Consider the following 20,196-nt stretch of genomic DNA (forward strand, 5'->3'; position numbering starts at 1 on the left):
GCAATTTTATAATAAATCTATTTGCACAACTACCTTCAGCAAAACTTACTCCCTTTCTCCTTTGTAATGACATTCTGTTTAAATATATATGTACATATGAATTCATATCTTTACCTATAAATGAGGATGAATGTATGTTTTTGTGTTTTTATCAAAACTATGTATTTTTTCTAATCTTTCCAAGGCTTTAGAGAAGGTAGGGATCATATCTCTATATATCTTTGTAAATGGCTGAAGGCATGGCCTTCATATTATAAGATATTTAAGATCCTGGGCCAGAAAACTTCAATGGTAAAAATAATATAACATGTTACCTGAATATTCAAGAAGAGCCAGGAGTATCCTACACTTTACCTCTGCAGAGAAAGAAAAGAAAACACATCAGTTAGTTGTTCACTCTTCTTCTGCCACAAATACCACATTTTAACTATGTAGCATAAAATTAGCACAATCTTATTGTATTAGATAATAAAAATCCCATTCACTTGACACGCTACTCTTGATTATTGGCATATATAAATTCTATCCATTGTTCAAGATGCTAAAATGTCTTTTAACCCTGAATTATATTAGTAGATAAAACACCATTCAAATCCTACCAACTTTGTTGGTCATCCTTAGCTATTTTAGCCTGCACAGTGTTGTCTAAACTCCTACAGCTGTTATAGTGTGTGTCAATAAACTGTGAACCAATATTTTTGTCATTGTTATTTTTAAAATATTATATATATATATATATATATATACACACATTCTTCTTTTTTCACCATATCCTACACAGGGCCAATCAGAGACGTTTGATAAATGTGTATTAACTTCATACTAATTACTATGTGTTCAATAAGTTATGAGTCCACTTGCTTCCAATAGTTTACTTGCAACAGGTAAATTTAAAAATTTACACAGTTCCTGCTAAGTGCTCAAGATTATGGAAAACCCAAAAAGATTAAGCTGTATCCTATTCTAGATAGGTTCACAATAAAGTCAAAGAGACAGAATTAACTGATAAGAAATGCAGGAAATACATGGAAGGGCACTAAATTTTATAACCGAGACTGCAAGAACAAAAGGATTTCAGAGGCAGGAAAGTACACTAATCTAAAAGTCAGAAGACCTATCTGTTATATACTAGGTTTGTGGCTTTAGAAAATTGCTAACCTATTTTTGAGTCTTGGTGCATTCATAAATGATGATAATATCTAACGTATCTGTTTTACACGCCTGTGTAGGAAAAATGAGTGTGAATATATATGAAAAGTCTTTGAAAATTGTTTAAAGTGCTCTGTATACACCTGAAGACTGTTATTGTTGTAATCTGGATCGAACTGAAGCTGGTATAGAATTCTAAGTCAGACTGGAAAATATTTTATAAAAAAATTTAAATTATGACTATCAAGGGAGTAGGTATATATTCTAAGAGTGAGAAATTGTGCTAGCAAAGGAATATAGTAAAGAACAAATAACAATTATGCAACAATCTAGCACCGAGAGATGTTATTCTTAAGGACTGAGACTGTGATACAATTAGAAAGCCACACTGAAAAATGGCTTCTTTCTCACATCAGATTGATGAGTGTACACTTATCTAACAGAACATCACGACAAGCTCAGTGGCAGAGTGCTGGCACTAGGAACATGGTGTTTTAGGAAGATGAACCTGGTAATGGTATATACGAATCAGAAAAGATGGAGACGGGAGATTAGCCAGAAAATCATCACCATTACTGAGACGATGATGAAAAAGGGGAAAACTGAAGAAATACTCTTCAGGATAATAGGATAAATGCAGAAAAAAAAGGAAAGTAGGTTACTGAAAAAATGAGAGACTTTGAAAAGAGTACATTTTTTTTAGGGAGCAAAGAGTTGAAAGTATGTTTACTAATAGACATTTGAATTTAAGGGGATGATGAGCTGCCCAGTAAAAATATCTTCATTCAACTGATAATATGAGGCCATAACTTAGTGAGAAGTGAAGAAGGAGCCAGGCATTATCTTAGTGACACCAAACAATCAATCTGTCCCCCCTTAATCCACTAGCTCCTCTGTTCTCTTCTACCCAGTTTAACTAACTTGCTATGGATGGATGAGTATATAATGATATAATTTTTGAATGGCACTGTAACAATCCTTCCTAAAGACAGATCATAGAATTATGATTTTTGATATATTTGGTATATAATTGATATGATTTGAAATCAGAGACCAGGAAACATCAAACCGGGTCACCCCAAGCGACCTATATAAAACATCAAATTCTGGTCAGGTAGCATTATGTTAAATTTCCAGCCAAGACCTAACCCTCCATTAAATCATTCTCTAAATCAAGACAATTTCAGAAGTAGAATGAAAATGACTTTAAGTTGAATAGTATAAATTCGTGCTGAACTGGTGAAGTTACTTCAGAGTACCTCTACACAACAAGCACTGACTTCAACGATCCCAATGTTTCCATTCCACATAACAGGACCAAACACCACACACGTTGCCAGGAAATGGCAGCATGACCTCTCCAATGCATAGTCCACTAGGCTGGAGCAATGATGGTAATCATTTTTTAGATAGTCACTTAACACAGTAGTAACAATCATAGCTCTTAACCAAAGAGCTCACTGAAACTTGCAACCCTAGATGCGACTTACTATAAATTCTACAAAGAGCCCCCTCTACACACACACTCCCTTGACTCTAAGAATCTTAGCTCACCCAACCCTACTCAACCAGCTGCTGGGCTCCCATGACCACAGTGGCACTGATACTCATATGTCAATCAATCCATCAATATAAGTATATAGTTGTCGTTCCTACAATGGCTTATTGTGACATGAGGTACAAAGCATACAAAAAAGCAGGACTTGAGATGAAAATGTAAGATTCTCAAAATGAATACCTTTTTAAAAATTAAGCTTTTTATCCTGCATTAGAAATTTCTATCTTAAAGCTATTCAAAAAAATACAAGACAAAAAAGGTTTTAAGAATTCTTCCATTTCTGTCCAACATTGTATTTAGTCAAAAATAAATTTATTATTAAAAAAACACTCAAAGATGATGCGAACAACTGCAGAATTATAACATCTGGGAGTCATATGATACTGGCATCTATTCAGCAAAAATATGACTTTTACTGTTAAGTATATGCTTACATTTCTTAAATTTAACTGTCTTTTAAAAAGGCATTTATCATTGATGCTATTCATTATCTTGGGAGCTTTTAAATTCAGACTTCCCATTAAATGTGATGTTACAAAGTATCACAGGTAACCATTATATTAAGCCATAAAATAAAAGCGCAGCCAAGAAATACAGCTGTCAAAAACAAGATTTTATCACCCCAACAGAATTGCTATGATTTATTTTGGGAAGTGTTCCATATCTGTACAAATGTCCTCTCTGCTGATCTCTAAACAATATCTAAGCCATTATGTTTGAGTATATTTATATGCAGAAGACTTAGTAAACCACAGAACATTTAAACCATCTCTGTCATTTAATAAATGTGGAAGTCAAAGCCTAATGGAGTTAAGTCACTGGCTCAGACTCCATCAGGTAGAAAGAGCTGTCTTTTGTCAGCAAAGTATAAAACTCTCTCCAATTTACCCTAAAAAAGAGACTGAAGAGATGCTGTAATTCTGATGAATACTATTTACCACATCCGACAGACATACAAACCACTGAGGAATAATAATGCAATCATAAGCAAAATATTTATCATATGGGTTTCTCAACCTTACCACTATCAAAATGTTGGGCCGAAAAATTGTTTGCTGTGAAGGATTGCCTTGTACATTGCAGAATGTTTAGCAGCACCCCTGGTCTCTACCCACTAGATGCCAGTAACACGCTCATAATTGTGATAACCAAAAATATCTCCAGACACTGCCTGGTCTAATCATTGGGAAGAAAATTGCTGAAGTTGACATTTTTAAAATTAAACAAATTTCTCATTTCATCTTTTTAACCATAATCATTTTGGAAATTCTCACAATTTTCTACTTAATCACCCTGACCCTAAACATGGTGCAATCAGACTCACTGGAGTTGTCTCGAAGTTTTATATCTCCAATTGACAAGTTGTATCAATTATAGATGTTAGGTATTAATAAATAATGTTGTCGTAGTTAATATCAACATAGACAAACACCTCTGAAATGGAAACTTAAAAATAAATGATGCAACCTATGGAATTATTTTGATTCTCACACATTTGATTCACAATTTTTTGAGATTTTCCATAAACTTTAGCTTCATGCCTTTTGTGAATCCTTTAGAATTTTTTCTGATATTATTTCATATTATAAAATATTAAATCTCTCCATGTTCCATTTGCCTTCATAAGTTTGAGCCCTTATTTTATTCAATCAGAACATTCTCCATGTTATAGTCTACAATGTCCATAAGCTTGGGAAACGAGGTTCTGCAATCTTACTCTTTCTGTCCCTCCTTTTCCCTCCCCGTGTTTAGTCCTTTTATCTACCTAACAACATGAAACGCTGCACAAAACAATCAGGCATTACTGAACTTTGGGTTTTAATGGGTTTTATTTAGAATGATTCTTGCTAACATTGTGCAATGTTCTTTGCCTTGCATGCTGACCTTCAACAAACTTTCTGATGTTCTGAGCAAGAGTCCGGACGCTGCTGGGAAGATTCCAAGGATCTTGCTTGATGTGAAGCCTTAACCTTTTTGGACAACTCAGCTTTGGTTCCATTTCCTGTTGAAATTCTAAATAAATACAGAAAAATCTTTCTTAAGTCTCAGCCCAAACACATAAGCTCGGAAGCTTCAGAATCTTCTTTCTTTCATCACTGTTGTCCTGGTTAGCATGGTGATAATTTCTTTTGCCATAGCACAACAGAACATTTGTTAAATGTGAAGTCAAACCTTAATGTTATTTTCTTACCAATGTTTAAGCAAAGAAGCAAAGATAGATGAAGATTCTACTTTCGATATCCCAAACTAGATTTAAGGAAGCAGCAGCTCCATATCCTATTCTATTTGCCAACTCACATTCCCTACACCTCTTCCCCTCCACTGGGATATAATCAAGTAGGCATTATGATTACTTTTGGTTTCAGCAAAAGCAACTTAACACTTACATATCTTCAACTGACTCATTTTGTTCAGCCTAGTCTCTGTAGGCATCAAAAATTTTAAACTTTCAAAGAAATCTAAAAGAACTTTGTACTAATTTTTTTTACATATTCAAAAATTATCAAAATAGAAGCAATATTTAGTGATTTATGAAACACAAGCAACCAGAATTTTTCTTTTATACGATGCTTTTGCTTCAGGGCTATCCTATGTACCACTGTTTGTTTCTAAATTGCTTCTAACAGTAATTTTTTAAACCTTACCTTGTAATCCTCGACCTGGTGTGAGATACTTTGTTTGGTCAAAAGCCCTCACAACAGCCTGCCCTTTTAGGAGATTGGTAATTGAATCCACCTATGAATAGCAGAGATTTCTGACAGTTACTTCTCATAGTGCACAATATGTATTTCTAAGAGTAAATCCTGTACAGTATTTTTATTAACATAATTATTTTTGAAACCCCATGATGCTTGTGAAATCGACCTTTAAATAAAATATTGGAATAAACTCATATGTTAACATTTACAATGACATTTCTGACGATCTTAACATATATGAATACAAAATTTAAATTTGCCTCACAAAAAAGTCAAAGATCTGGAGTTATTATGAAAACCCCCCTAAAAGTTATTGGAATCCTTTTCAAAGTGGTAAAAGCTCTCTAGACTACCAGTTTTGATTATGGCTATAATTTTTTTAAATGCAAAACACCAATATTAGCACCAAGACAATTTTGAACTTTTAAAAATTAGGAATAAGCAAGAAATATCACCCCCCTGACAAAAAAGCCACCAAACTCCTGTGTATGTAACTATAACTTTCTAAGGACTGTAAAATACTTGGTATTCTTGATATCCTTTAGGTTAGCTTGCTGAAGAAATCTATTCCTATTTTAAATGGCAGAAATTGAGGTAAAAGAAGTAGAGGGGCAATTGTGAGCATTTTTACTACATCTGCAAAGGAGATTCTGGACAGTTTAGTCAGTGAGAAAAAAAAAAAACCCCACAAATGCCCTGATCATACCTGGCTGAAAAGATGCTCAAGGCAACTATGTATCTTGTCCTGTTTATCATGAGAAATGCGAACACTTAGAGGAAGTTCATCGCCTGGAACACAGAAAAAAAACACCCAAATCATTCATCTTATATTTACCATTTCAAAATATTTTAATATTAGATAAAATAAAAAATTTAACATAAATTCTTATTCCATATAATGATTCTCATGTTCAAGAAACAAACTCCAAAAGATTTAATAGCTCCTAAGATGTCAGATGACTGTTCTCCTGAAACAGGTGAAAACAGAGTGCTTCACAAAAATGACACTTGTCAACAACTCTTACAAATTGTGTGTTTTTCTAATGGCTGAAGAATTGAAATAAACTGCATAATTAAAAGTTAAGACTTGTCCTGATTGGATGAAGTTTTTGTTCTTAACACACACAAAATAAGAGCATCTAGAATATCTACAAGATATTTCTACCCATCAGTGTTTCTCTCAGTACCTGCTCCCTGTCACCCACATATAAGGCCAGCTCAGGTGCACGTGCTATCTTAAAACTCCTTCTCACCTCCTTATCCCAATCAATAATGCCTAATGCTTTGAGTAAAATGTGTTTCCAGTGTACCTCTAATCCTTCATAGTACTGTAGAAAGAACATAAAACATATCTTAATATGAAAATTAATTCACTTCTTTCATCTCTTTTTCATTCACTCTCTTTATAATGGGATTGGGAAATTGACTTTATCAAGCACATAACACTGAAATGCAATACATACGGCCACCAAGAATAATACAAGGTAAAAACGCATACGGGTCAAAGAAAGTAGTCCCTTAAGAGTTATCGCCAATAGGACTAACATCAAAAAGTATGCACCCTTCCCCAACACACCTGAGTCCATTTCATCACTGTGAAAGTACGAGCTGCACTGGCTGCTGCAGATGCTGGTGAAGGAGGCGATGGAATTCCTATTGCTGTTGCAGTCACTGAAAAGAATGAGCTTCATGTTACTTTAAGAGTGCATTTGCCCAAGTTTCCCTGTGGTTTCTTATAACACAAACTTATGCGACAGCTGTATTAATTAATATGTCTTATAGAAAATTGTAAGAAAGACAAACATGTTCAACTCAGTTTATCTTACTTCTCAAAAAATATGGATTTTAAATTTAATCGTATTTCAAATTTTCTTATGTCATGTACTCTAATCCTAAATGAATTTTGTAAAATGTGTAGTTATAAAACTAGGAGTCAACTCAAACTTAAAATTATTCATAACCTATTGGATGGTACACACTTGCAGGAAGATAATTTGCTAACAGAGACATAGTCCTGTTTCATGATTTCTTCCTTTCAGCCCTTTCTGGTAGCTTAAATTACAACTGATTGGCTATACTCTGAGCTTCCTTAGGGAGGATCCAGACTTTGTCTCCATCTCAGAGCTGAGCACAGGTATGTGCTCGGTAATGATGAACATCCAACAAAAGAATGTTTAAAATGTGTGTTTGTGAATATGGACCTATTACAGATTTCTGAAAGAGTTCAGGAGATAAAGTATTTTCTTTCATTTCGGAATAAGTAAAAGGGACTTATTTAACTTTAAATTTATATTTAAAATTTCTATCTTAGTCTAGAGGGAAACCGTCAGGGTAATTTTAATTATCTGATAATAAGAACTTGAGGCAAGAAAGTCTTTTTAAACATATAATTTCCCACTGGAAAAAACCCCCACAGATTCCTATTAGACAGAAGGTTGGTATGCTCGGAAGTTAAAAGTAAATGAAATGGTAAAAGTAGTTAATCTGTGTGATCTATTATTAAATCTCTAGGAATAATTAACTCTATGTACTTGTTAAAATCCTTTTTGGAAACATAAAAACTGGGATGGTAGAATGGTTAAGAGAGAAACTGTGAGGCCTGACCACCTGGTCTCACAGGTAAACTGTGTCACAGTTCTATGCCTCAGCTTCCTGACATGGAAAATGGTGTTACTGTCAGAACCTGCCACCCAAGGTTGCGGTAGAGATTACACAAAATCATTCTCTTCCCCTAGGTACCTGGGAAAAGTATATTTTTAATGTTAGCTACTAATTTGTGATAAATACCTCTGATGAGAATAACTTTGATTTAATATTGAATATCTCTTCATTACAAAACATAGTATAATGAATAAGAGGGCATAGACAGGTTTTGCCTTCAATTAATACAAATGCAACGGGAGGTGTCAAAGCTGTACACACAGCTTAGGTGGCAGGTTGTGGCAGCCCCCCAGGAGGTTTCAGGTGATACAAGGACTCAAGAGAGAAAAAGCCCTCATCAATTAAGGAAGTTCATGGGAGGAGCTGTCATTTGAGAGTCTGGTACGAAGATGACAAAAGAGTTTGGAAGGAGTGTTACAGATTGAATTGTGCCACCCTCAAAATTCACAGGGTGATGTGTAACAGCCAGAACCTCAGAATGTGACCTTATTTGGAGATAGGGTATTTACAGAGGTAATTGAGTTTACAATGAGTCATTAGGATGTACTGTTAATCCAATATGACTAGTGTCCTTGTAAGAAGGGGGAATTGGGACACCAAGACACTCAGAGGGAAGCTGATGTGCAGAGACACAGGGAGAAGATGACCACTCACATGCCAAGGAGGGAGGCCTGGAACCAGCAGTCCTAAGAAGGAACCAACACGGCCAACACTCTGGTTTCAAATTTTTGGCCTCCAGAACTACATGATGACATAATAAAGTTCTGATTTTTAAGCCACCTGGTTTGTACTAATTTGTTAGCAGGATTAGAAAACTAACACAGAAGACATCCAAGAGAAGAAAAGACACAAAGCTGATCATGGATGTGAGCAAGTGAAAGCAGTCCAATTAGCTTGGAACAGAGAATGAAAAAAGAAGAGGGAGAGATAGGGCAAACAAACACTATTCACTCCCAATGATCAGAAACACATATGTAGAAAAAATGTTAATACTGAATAGGCACAATTTTCATATTTGCTATCCATGTTATGCAACCCACATATAATAGCAAGTCTCCCCAATTAGGTCCACAAAGCTAGAAGAAAAAAATGCTTTTTCCAAGTTACTCAGATGATGAAAGGGAAGAATTTGAAAGATAATGCTGTCCCATTATGCTCTGTCTGAGGTTGATAATAACATATGATCATTTTGAGACAAAAAACTCCAACAATCAAAAAGTTTTTTCAAGACCTTTATGGAAAAATACAGAATCGCATTTGACTTTGTTGATAAAATGGGTTTGAGGAATTAATGAATTACCTGTAAGAGTCTCTGTTGCTGATGGTATCATGACCCGAATCTTCCTGTTCATCTCCTGCTACGTTAAAACAGACTCGTTTGCTATTTCTCTCCCCCTTCTCGTTGTCGCTGTCTGTTGGTACTATACACTCTGACGTCTTACGTTCTAATTTAGGAGAATATGTTATCGAAGACAGAAGGCTGCAATGTGGTATTAAAAAAAAATAAGTGCACATTTTCAAACCGTCTGCTATAGATAACTACCTTATTTGCTGAATATGATAAGCTTACAAATATTTCTAGAGTGCTTCCATGTTTCACATCAAATATTCTATTGCATAAAAAAAGCATGTCATAGAAAGTTCACTTTTTTTTTCCCAGAAGAAGAAATAGCAACAGCACACACATTTAAACCAGAAAGTTGCATTCAAATCCTGGTTCTGTCACTTATCACTGTAGCTAAAACAAAGCTATGATAGCTGTCTTTGACATTTGCAAAGTGAGAATAGTAAGAATAACTAGCCCACATGACTGCTGTGGGAATGCATTGAGAGTAACACACTGCTGGTGCATAATGGGGTCACCTTTCTGTCCTCACCACGGCCACCCCATCACCACCCTGTGAAAACACTTTGGTCATTTTTAAAGTGCTAACCGAATATTAAACCGAGACACTAAATGTGCTTTGATATTCCCATTGGCTCATCCTTAGATATTGAAAACCCACCTACCCCTCTACTCCTGCCTTAGATTTCTCCCAGGCTTTCTCTGTTTGACAGGGAAAATATCATAATGTCAATCCCCCTCATACAAACAGGAGTCCTGGCCTGAGAGATTATTAGACACTAACTAAAAACAGAGTCACATATAGGGTGAAGACAGGAGGAAGCAACAGGGGCAACTCGAATCTCATCTGCAATCCAGCCAGGATGAAATGTCACAAATCTGCCCAGATGAGGAGCTCTTACACTTGGCTCCAGGCTAAAATGTCACATTCAGACTGAACTGGTGTGAAACTTTATGAAGACTTTGAGTAGCTGCCAATCTCGCCACTCCAGGCTGGATGTTTGGCTATGGAGTATTCCTGGTAAACCTGTCTAACTCAAAATTAGGCAAAAACAGAATTGCTTTTAATTACCAAACAGCATGCTACAAAACTTGCAAACTGAATTAAACCACATCTAAACAAAGGGCCCATGTGTGGCTTCTTAAGCCGACAATCACCTTTGCATTCACTACATACCTGTGACATTCAGTTCCAATCAACAGCACATATCGTGACCCTCAGTTTTCCAGAGCAATGTAATGTTTCTTTTGTTATTTCAAGACTATGAAAATACCTTATCTCTGTTATACATATCCCATAATATTAAGCCCAATGCTGTGCATTGAGTAAATACCTGTTAAGTAATTTCACTGACTAATTAAACACATTTATTATACCATGCATTGTTCTTGGTGCTTTGGTTATTGCAGTTTACAAAACACACCAAAGCCCCTGCCTCCTTGGAGCTCAGATCCTACTGAGAGGAGACGAAAAATAAACAAGTAAACTTTATAGTATATCAAATAGTGTCAAATGCTAAGAAGAAAAATAAACAGGGGAAGGAAGCATGAAGCTGCCATTTCAAATAGGATAGCCAGATAAGGGGATATTTGAATAATATTTTGGCATTCTATCATTTTTAGACACAGGTAAAAATTAGAGGAGCTATGTTACATTGCTTAAGATCCTATGAACATTTTCAATAACTGAAATGTAGGGATAATTTTAAACATTGTTTTTCTAGTTGGAAAGATACTTTTATGTCCTGCAAAACAGATTGTGTATTTATTCACCCCCTCTATTTAAGAGATTAAAACAGTAGACTAACTCCAATTATCCAAGTTCCATGCTGCACAGACAGATGAACTCCGAATACCAAAGAGGAAAGATGTGCGGGACTTCTCATTTTGACAACAGACCTCTCAGCTCATGGATCTTTTAAATTAGAAGCCACGGGGCTAAGTATAAACATTTTTTTTCAAAGTTATATGAATTATATTCACATGCTTGCTTTTAATTTAAAACAGCTGCATCATACCTGCACTGACCCTGCAGGAACAAATGTTAGGCTTACAAATGAGTGACAGAGAAACCATGCCTTTGACACCATATTTTTCCATAAAATTTCTAGATTTTGAAAAATAACAACAAGGCATCAAGCTATAATATTTTATTTGCGCATGCAGAAATATTTTCCCTTACTTTTGCTCATCTACAATATTAAGCTATCTACTAAAGGTCCATTAATTAAAACCCCAACAGCATGCTATTCAGATGAATCTCCTCCTAATACCATGATTAATAAAGACTTTGTACACAGTATATTGCAACTACCTGAGTGTTTTTAATATCATCCTCCTATCATCATGGCTAACATTTTTTGAGCTTTTATGCCAGTCACTATGCTAAGTACTTATTAATAACAGGTATTAATTCACTTAATCCCTAAAACTACCATATGAAGTAGATATCATTATTATGCCCAGCGTAGATGTGACACTTGAATATGCTGGCGTGAATGGGGAGATTGTCAGTGCTGGTTCCCATGGTTGCAAATCTTCTGCGCACGTGACCAGGTGGCATTCTCCTCACCTCTGAGGGCAGGCATGGCCATGTGACTTGCTTTAGTCAATGCAGTGTGAGTGGATGTGACATGGGTCCCTTCTAGGCAGAGGCCTCTATCCCATGTGTGGTGTGCCTCACTCCCTTCTCCCTGCTGTGACAATTCGACACAGTTCAGCTGTGACTCAGAGTGAGGACAAGGTGGAACAGAGTCCCTGTGCCCCATAACGGGCACGCAGAGTGAGCAAGAAAGAAACCTTTGTTGTCTTAAATCTGTGAGACTGTAGACTTTTTGTTAACATAACAACAAAGCTGGTGAAAAACAGGTGTTTCATAGAAACCAGGGGGTGTCTAGGGCAGTATGACACGAGTGCCAGGGCAAGAGAGTATCCTCTGTCCGCTGAGTACCTGGGCAGGAGAATATCTCCTTTGCCTTGGGGTACTAGACACAGATTCTCTGCAGACCTGACATCAGCCTGACCCTTGGGTGCCCAAGAGGCCAGCCACGTGGGGCTGAGTTTGTCATTCTCCAGGAACAGAAAGCAGCTAACGCAGCTGGAGCTCCGTGAGGTGAGTGTGGAGAGGTGGATGGGGCAGGTGGTGTGGAAACTGGAAGGCCACAATAATACCCTGGATATTTCTTTACTGTGGTGCGATGCCATTCAATGGCTTCAGGCAGGGCACTAGCGCAGTTTGCCTGTACAAATCCCTTGGGTGTAGGCTGAATGCAGAGTGCGACGTCAGAGAGAGGCCAGCTCGGAGGCTCCTATGGAGGCACGAGGGAAGGAAGACGAAGACACAATCTACGGTGAGAGCTATGGATATATTCTGAGGCGTAACTGACAGACCTTGGTGAGCTATTGCAGGTGGAGAGAAAGAAAAGAGAAGCAGCAAAACCATTGCCTGGATTTGGACTTGATGGACCGGAGAGAGGGGACAACTTTACTGAGAAGGGGCAGACCTTGGTGGAGGAGGAGTCAGGACAGATCTGAGTATGAGGAAATTATAATTCAGTCTAAAAAACAAATTTAGGGCCGGGCGCTGTGGCTCACGCCTGTAATCCTAGCTCTTGGGAGGCCGAGGCGGGCGGATTGCTCAAGGTCAGGAGTTCAAAACCAGCCTGAGCAAGAGCGAGACCCCGTCTCTACTATAAATAGAAAGAAATTAATTGGCCAACTGATATATATATAAAAAATTAGCCGGGCATGGTGGCGCATGCCTGTAGTCCCAGCTACCCGGGAGGCTGAGGCAGAAGGATCGCTCGAGCCCAGGAGTTTGAGGTTGCTGTGAGCTAGGCTGACGCCACGGCACTCACTCTAGCCTGGGCAACAAAGCGAGACTCTGTCTCAAAAAAAAAAAAAAAAACAAATTTAGATACGAGACGTCTGTGGTGCATCCCGGTGTTTCATAACCCAAATCACAGAGGGCTGTGAGAATATAAGCCAATGTATATAACGTATAAACCTGTCTAGCAGATAGGCCTATAATAAATGTTGGTTTTTATGAAGTTATATCCTCTTTTTGTACATTTACCCTCAAAATGCTTATGGAAACTTGAAAGATAATTCCACTACCAACCTCACCGTTCCTATTTGTAACCCCCAGGTCGCTAAATGTCCTGCAATGCAGTTTGCTCATCACTCAGTCCTGGGTCACCTGCCACCTGCAAAATGAAGTCTATTTTCACATTTCCTATCTCACAAGCCCCAATACTCTTCATGCATTTCCCCCCAGTGAGAAAACACAAATCCTCTATTTTGAAATCCCACCCAAGATTCTGGACCTGAGTTATTCTTCCTTTTGCTTATTTCTAGTATCTAAGTGTCATGAACCAGAAAACAGCCCATTAAAGAGCAAAAGAATTTCCCCAAAGTGAAACAGGAATCACAAAGCCCTGATGAAATTCATAACGGCATCTTTTTGCACGTTACTAGACAGCACATTTGTCTCTAATTCTGTCTTGGATCTGAAGCTAAGCCGGAGGATTTTGTGAAAAGCCTCTGTGTTAAAGGAAATTTTATTTCTAGGAGAGGTATTCCCAAGTGACAGGGTAACCAGACTTCATGATAAGACAAGTTCCATCTCAGGCCCTTTCACAAGAAGGAATAAGTTCTAGAAAGGTTAGCAATGAGATGATATGAGGCAATTTCCCTTGAACCTTGGCAACACATCCCAGATCTGCTTCTTCATTCTGCAAAGACATCTTTGTCTGACCAAGAATAATTACTACATGGTGAGAAAATTATTTGGAAACCAGGTTTTTAAATAATTTGTTAAGCTAGACTGCACTGCAGTATCTCGGAATATTAAGGGCCATGGAATCCAGGCACTGGGACAACCGTGCTGTTTTAAAGCAATCACTTTGCACATTGAATTATGCAGAATATATTTATATTTAGAATTAAATTATGAGATGTACACAGGGAAGACCAAGTTAGCTTCTCCGGTCGACTGTTCATTTCATGTCACTTTTCTAATAAACACACACAGTTGGGTAAAGGCTTTTAGAATAACAGAGGGGAAATCTTAAATGAAAAATAAGCATTTAAAGTCATGTTAGTCAATAAAAATGACTTAATCCCTTTCTGTAACTAGTGCTTTAAATATAAATATTTTAAACCAAGGGAGCTCTTTGATTCAAAATTTTTCTTGAAAATATTTCTACATGACCTGAACTCAAAACAACAACAACAGCAGCACAAAGTCAATAAATTAACACAAAGTCTGGACAATCACCAGGCAGTGTTGGACAGGCAAGGGATCAGGGGCTTAGTCTCTGCGTGGTGTCACCTGAGGCACATTAATAATCCTGCCACTGACAAAGGACTCATCCAAACAGTAGAAATAAGAAGTCTTGGAACTGGAAGTATGGGATTGGTCCAGATGTTCTTTTAAAGTCCCTTTGAGAGCTAAGATCTAGGGTTCAATGTCACTATTTGTTGCCTTATAAATAAAGACTCTTTTTCTGTACACTTCCTAAATACCTTAAGGAGAAAAGAATTGGCTTCTGAAATAGAACATATCATATAATAAGATCCCATGTATTAAATAAAGTAAAATATAATTCCCCTAAAATATAAGCTTCTCTGTCACAAGGATTCCAAGGCAATTCAAAAGAATCAAGCAACTGTTTAAAAATAGTCTCTTGTTCTTAATAATTTCAAACAGTTTAACTCACCTGTAAATGGGGAAGTCACAGCATCAAATAGAAAAGTTTAAAAACTGGTTTATTAGACATAAGAAAACAAAACTTTAATTCTAACTTACTCATAAAACTTCAGAAAAATAAAATAGCATATAGTAAATATTTGAAGCTAATTTTTAAAATGTGATATATCTAATATGGTGATTTTGATCTCTAAATTTCAAAGACATGCAAAATAAGAGAGCATGTCAATGACTTCATCAGTATAATATCTAACTAAAACCAAAGCTCGGAATAAGTCCTAAATATTTCATGTTGAAACTGAATTATCCATGGAACGATTGTCCATAGATGATGTATGTGTGTGAAGTAAACAGTACACATCCATAGCAATTTAAATCCACAACTTCATGAAGACAGCATAATAAAAAGAGGATAATGGTGTTTATATCAGTTTCAGAATCTACCAACTTTGGATATATTCAATCATTTCCCTCTCATAAATTGATGAGCAAGCATAATACAGGCACTATGTCGACTGCTTTCTGTACTAACTTGTCTAATTTTCACCACAAACTTGTAATTCATTATTTGTCCACTTCTGTAGATGAGAAACTGAGCTACCCCAAATCCCACGCTGTTTTGACTATGCAGAGCTGCCCTGCCCGGGTGTGAAGTATCATCACACACCATGATGGCACAAATCATGTGCAGAGGGCAGGCGAGTCTGCCACCAAATTCTAGAGTAAGTAGAACTGATTTCTTCGGAACAGTGCTCATTAACTGCCTACACCTTTTCTTGTTTAAAATTATGGCATAGCTATTTGGGTTATTGCTTAGTAAGCCATTAATTCAATCAGCTCAGGCTGGTTTTAAACCCCTGGCCTCTCAAGCAATCCTCCTGTTTTAGCCTCCTAAAGTGCTGGGATTAAAGGCATGAGCCACTATTCCAGCTTATTTATAATACTTTATTTCTTTCATGGGTATCTAGTGAGTGTGTATATACCAAACATTGTGCCCTGAATTGTAAAGGATACAAGGAAATTCTCAAAAAAAAAATTAGTACTTTTTCAAACATATTTTTCAAGGTAATAATTCCACACTGAGACTAATTTAGTGTTCTTATATAGGACAGAATTTTGTCATTCTCTTCCCTGGCATCAAATGCTTACTTAAGATATATATATATATCTGTATCTATTTGCCACTTTTAAAAATCATGTTTAAGGTGTTGGAATGTGGAGAACCTATATGATCAGCACAAATCTCCTACATTTCCAAAAGCTAAAGACTGGATTTTTCAAAAGCCACATTTTCTACAGCTATTTCCTCAGGCACACTTGAAAGTACAGTACAAAATACTTACTCATCTATTTGGCAAACACACATCTCCACTTCTTTCATTGCAGTCTGAAGTTTGCCCAGCAGTTTCTGATAGATATCTTGGGTTTCTAAGTCTTCTTCTTTTAACAGATACCTGAGCCCATGACCATCTTGCTGTCCCAGAGACAGACCGGAAGGGGCTGCCATGGTCGTGATGGTATGCTGGATGTACACCATGGGGCTCAACTTCCCTGGAAGTGAAATCATTCCATAGCAGTATTTACTACCTTACCTTATACCGATCCCATCCAATTAATTCTAATTTATGTATTTTAAATTGACAGATAAATTTATATGTATTACTATGTACAATACGATGTTTTGAATATTGTGGAATGACTAAATATAGCTAACTGACATATATACATTGCTTCACATAGTCATCATTTCTTTTGTGGTGAGAACACTTTATAGCCACTCTCTAAGCACTTTTCAAGAATACAATGTATTGTTAATTCTAGTCACCACATTGTATTAATATCATAGATCATCTCTTGAACTTACTCAAATCTCCCATCTAACTGAAATTTTGTATCCTTTGACCAACATCTTCCCAACCCCCCCCCTGTTACTACCCTTTTATTCTCTACTTCTATGAGATCAACTTTTTTCGATTCCGCATATAAATGAGCTCATGTAGCATTCGTCTTTCTGTACCTGGTTTATTTCACTTAACATAATGTTTTCCAGGTTCATCCATGTTGTCACAAACAACAGAATTTCCTTTTTTTTTTTTTCATGGCTGAATACAGGGTATCCCAAAAGTCTCCATGCATAGGGAAAAATGAGAATTGTAGCTAAATGTTCCTTTATTTCCAAAATATTCATTACAAAAATTTCCCTTTATATAGGGACTTTTGGGATGCCCTGTAGTATTCCATTACACACACACACACACACACACACACACACACACACACATACACACACACACCACATTTTCTTTATCTGGTCTTTTAGAGGTTCGAGACTACATAAAATAAAATGTCAATCCAATGCTGAATTTAATTCAGGAATTAAAGCTTATCAGGAGTTGTAATTAAAAGTTAGAAAGACAGTTCAATCCCTCATCCTACGTCAATGGTGAAGAATGGCCTTGTACATCTCTGTAGCTGTCCCTCAGGCATTTTTCTCAAAGGTACAGGACAATTTTAGATTAGTGCCTTTCACAGCAAGATGAGCGAGTTATGCCCATCATACATATAAGGAAAGCAAGAGCAATCATCCTTTTTAGAAGAAAAATAATAAAAATGTCTAACTCCATTTTCATTCACTATATACTAATGCATAATTACACAAATGATTATAGTGAGGAATCCTTTCTTTATAAAAGTTCAGGCTTGTTTACCCACCAGGAATCTACTGAATTTCAAGCATGCAAGAATAGCTATGATTGCCTAAATTACTTTTTGTGATTTGATAAAGTTTCAAAAGCTAACATACCTTGCTCAGAAGATTTATTTTCTTTATCATGGGAATTGTGCTTCCTACTATCCAACTGAACACCAAATGCACTCCCCAGGGAAGTTGATGTTTTGGGATAAGAAACTTCCATTACATTGACATGGCAGTTGGTGGGGCAGAAATCGCTGCTGTGTAGTGGGGAGATTTTAGATTTGGCCTGTTTAAAAGTGGGCCAGGCTCTATTCTTCAGTACACGAGAAAACTGCAAATTAAAGAAGAAATAGAAAGCAGTTGAACACACAGTAATAACTCAGATGTCTCACTTGCATCATCCATAACAAAATCAAAAGAAATTAAATCGTGTCAACCGGAACGAGTGAAATAAATTATAAGTTGTTCAAATTAAATTGTTATTTCAAAACTCAAATATTCTCAATAAAGCAAAGCAATATAAGCAACAAATGTGTACAATTCCTTTGAAACTCTGATTGCACGTTAGGTGCTAAAACAAATGAATTTCAGTGACCAACACAATTTACTTAAGACTCAAATCCACAGACTCCGAACAGCTGAGGGAGTTTGACAGAGAAACCCCATGCCAGGACACCAGGACAGGAAAGAGATCTTCCAAACAAGGCAAAATGGCAAAATAGGGAAGCTGCCAGGTCAAAGGTGGAAGAAGATGGAATTATTGCAAACACAGTCAGAAAGCCAAAGCATGAGTTGGATGCAGGTCGGATAGCAAGGTGTGGTGGTGCCGACCAGGATGGCAGTACAGCTCCACCTCCCACACTGCCTGCTAATCACTGCTGAGCACTGGGTCAGGATCAGCTTGAAGACTGGCATGCGCTCTGCTTTTATGCCATCGTGAATAAAGAGATACTCAAAGGATTTGTACGATTACCAAGGGTAGCCACCCACTGCTGCAAACCCTGCAGTGGGTTTCCATTCAAATCCATCTACTCCTCACCACGGTTTATAAAGTGCCCCCAAGTCTGATCCTCACCTAGTTTCTATCTCAAGTCCTCTCTCCTGTAGCCCCTGAGCTCCCTCTGGCCTTCACTGAGTTCCTCGTATACACTATCTACTCACTCTGGGCCTTTGTACAGGCTGATCCTAGAATTTTCTTCCTCCCTCATTGCCAAACACTTTCTTATGCATCAAGTTCTATCAAATCGCCATGAGGCCTCCCCTGAGCTCTACTCTAGGTTCCCTTTCCCTGGCTACACACTAGGTTGCAGCACACTGTAACCCTCTTTATAATTATAATATACATAATTATCTCCAGCTCCCCTGGCCGATGGTACCTACGTCTGTCTTGTGCCCCATAAATAGGTGTTTCATAGAGTTATATGAAATTGGAATCTCAAAAGCAAAGAACTGAGAGTCACTGGCTAACTGTGTTCTAGTTACGGCTGTCATGATTACTGATATATTGGGCAAGTTTAGTGTATTTTTATCATTCTTAGTAAAATGAGGGATATGGATTAAATAATCTCTATGTTCTCTTCTTCCTTAAAAATATAACCATGATCCTACTAGTAAAGTGATAATTTGGGCATGGAAAAGGACAAAAATTGAGACTACCAAGGTCACTGTCTAACTTTCCTAGGTTAAATTCAAGAATACGTATCAAAAATCATATCTCATAAATATAAGCTCACCATTAGAATATGGATTCTCTTATATGTATATACATTATACATATATGTGCATATATACACACATATATGCAGTATATCTGTATAATATACATTATACATGTGTGTGCATATATATGCACATATATGTAGTGTATGTATCTATTAAACTGTGTTTTCAAATCACATCCAGAAGCTGTGCAGCTCAGCAAAGTGCTAGCACACAGTAGGAATCTAACTGGAACCAGATTGAAATGCAGGAAATTATTAATGAAATTATGAACAAATTTAATAATAATATATAGTAAAAATATCCTAAACACCAAAAGAAAGGAAGAAATTGAGAGAATTATTGGCCTATTTCCCTCACTTTACTAATAACGAAACGGTGACCGGGACTTATGTGGGACAGACCTGGAATTTATGGCCATATCCAAAACTGCAGTCAAGAGTTCTTTCCCACTGCTGTTGCAGGATAAAAGTCTCAGATAAGGCTCCCATGGTACACACAAAGTTACAGAAATCAATTTTATTATGTCACAGCATCCACTATAATGGGAAGTTATGCTCCTCTTGCCTTCTTCCATTTTAACCAATTATCCATCCATTCAGAAATAAGAAGAGAGGCATCTATTCCAGACCCTGCACCCAGAGCTGCAGATACAGCACT

The 20,196-nt window shown here is 37.0% G+C and overlaps 1 protein-coding gene across 2 annotated transcripts in view; it reads right to left on the minus strand.

Moving 5' to 3' along the window:
* PREX2 (phosphatidylinositol-3,4,5-trisphosphate dependent Rac exchange factor 2) overlaps positions 1 to 20,196 on the minus strand; it is a 273,273-nt gene that overhangs the window by 90,159 nt on the left and 162,918 nt on the right. For both annotated transcript variants that reach the window (XM_076005243.1, XM_012739905.3), the window contains 8 exons: positions 17,926 to 18,148; positions 16,466 to 16,673; positions 9,368 to 9,547; positions 6,983 to 7,077; positions 6,113 to 6,195; positions 5,353 to 5,443; positions 4,592 to 4,720; positions 315 to 356 (listed from right to left, as the gene is read on the minus strand). In XM_076005243.1, coding sequence (XP_075861358.1) covers positions 315 to 356; positions 4,592 to 4,720; positions 5,353 to 5,443; positions 6,113 to 6,195; positions 6,983 to 7,077; positions 9,368 to 9,547; positions 16,466 to 16,673; positions 17,926 to 18,148 — 1,051 coding nt within the window. The remainder of the gene's footprint in view (positions 1 to 314; positions 357 to 4,591; positions 4,721 to 5,352; positions 5,444 to 6,112; positions 6,196 to 6,982; positions 7,078 to 9,367; positions 9,548 to 16,465; positions 16,674 to 17,925; positions 18,149 to 20,196) is intronic.

This window comes from Microcebus murinus, chromosome 7 (genome assembly GCF_040939455.1).
Source record: "Microcebus murinus isolate Inina chromosome 7, M.murinus_Inina_mat1.0, whole genome shotgun sequence".
Lineage (NCBI taxonomy): Eukaryota > Metazoa > Chordata > Mammalia > Primates > Cheirogaleidae > Microcebus > Microcebus murinus.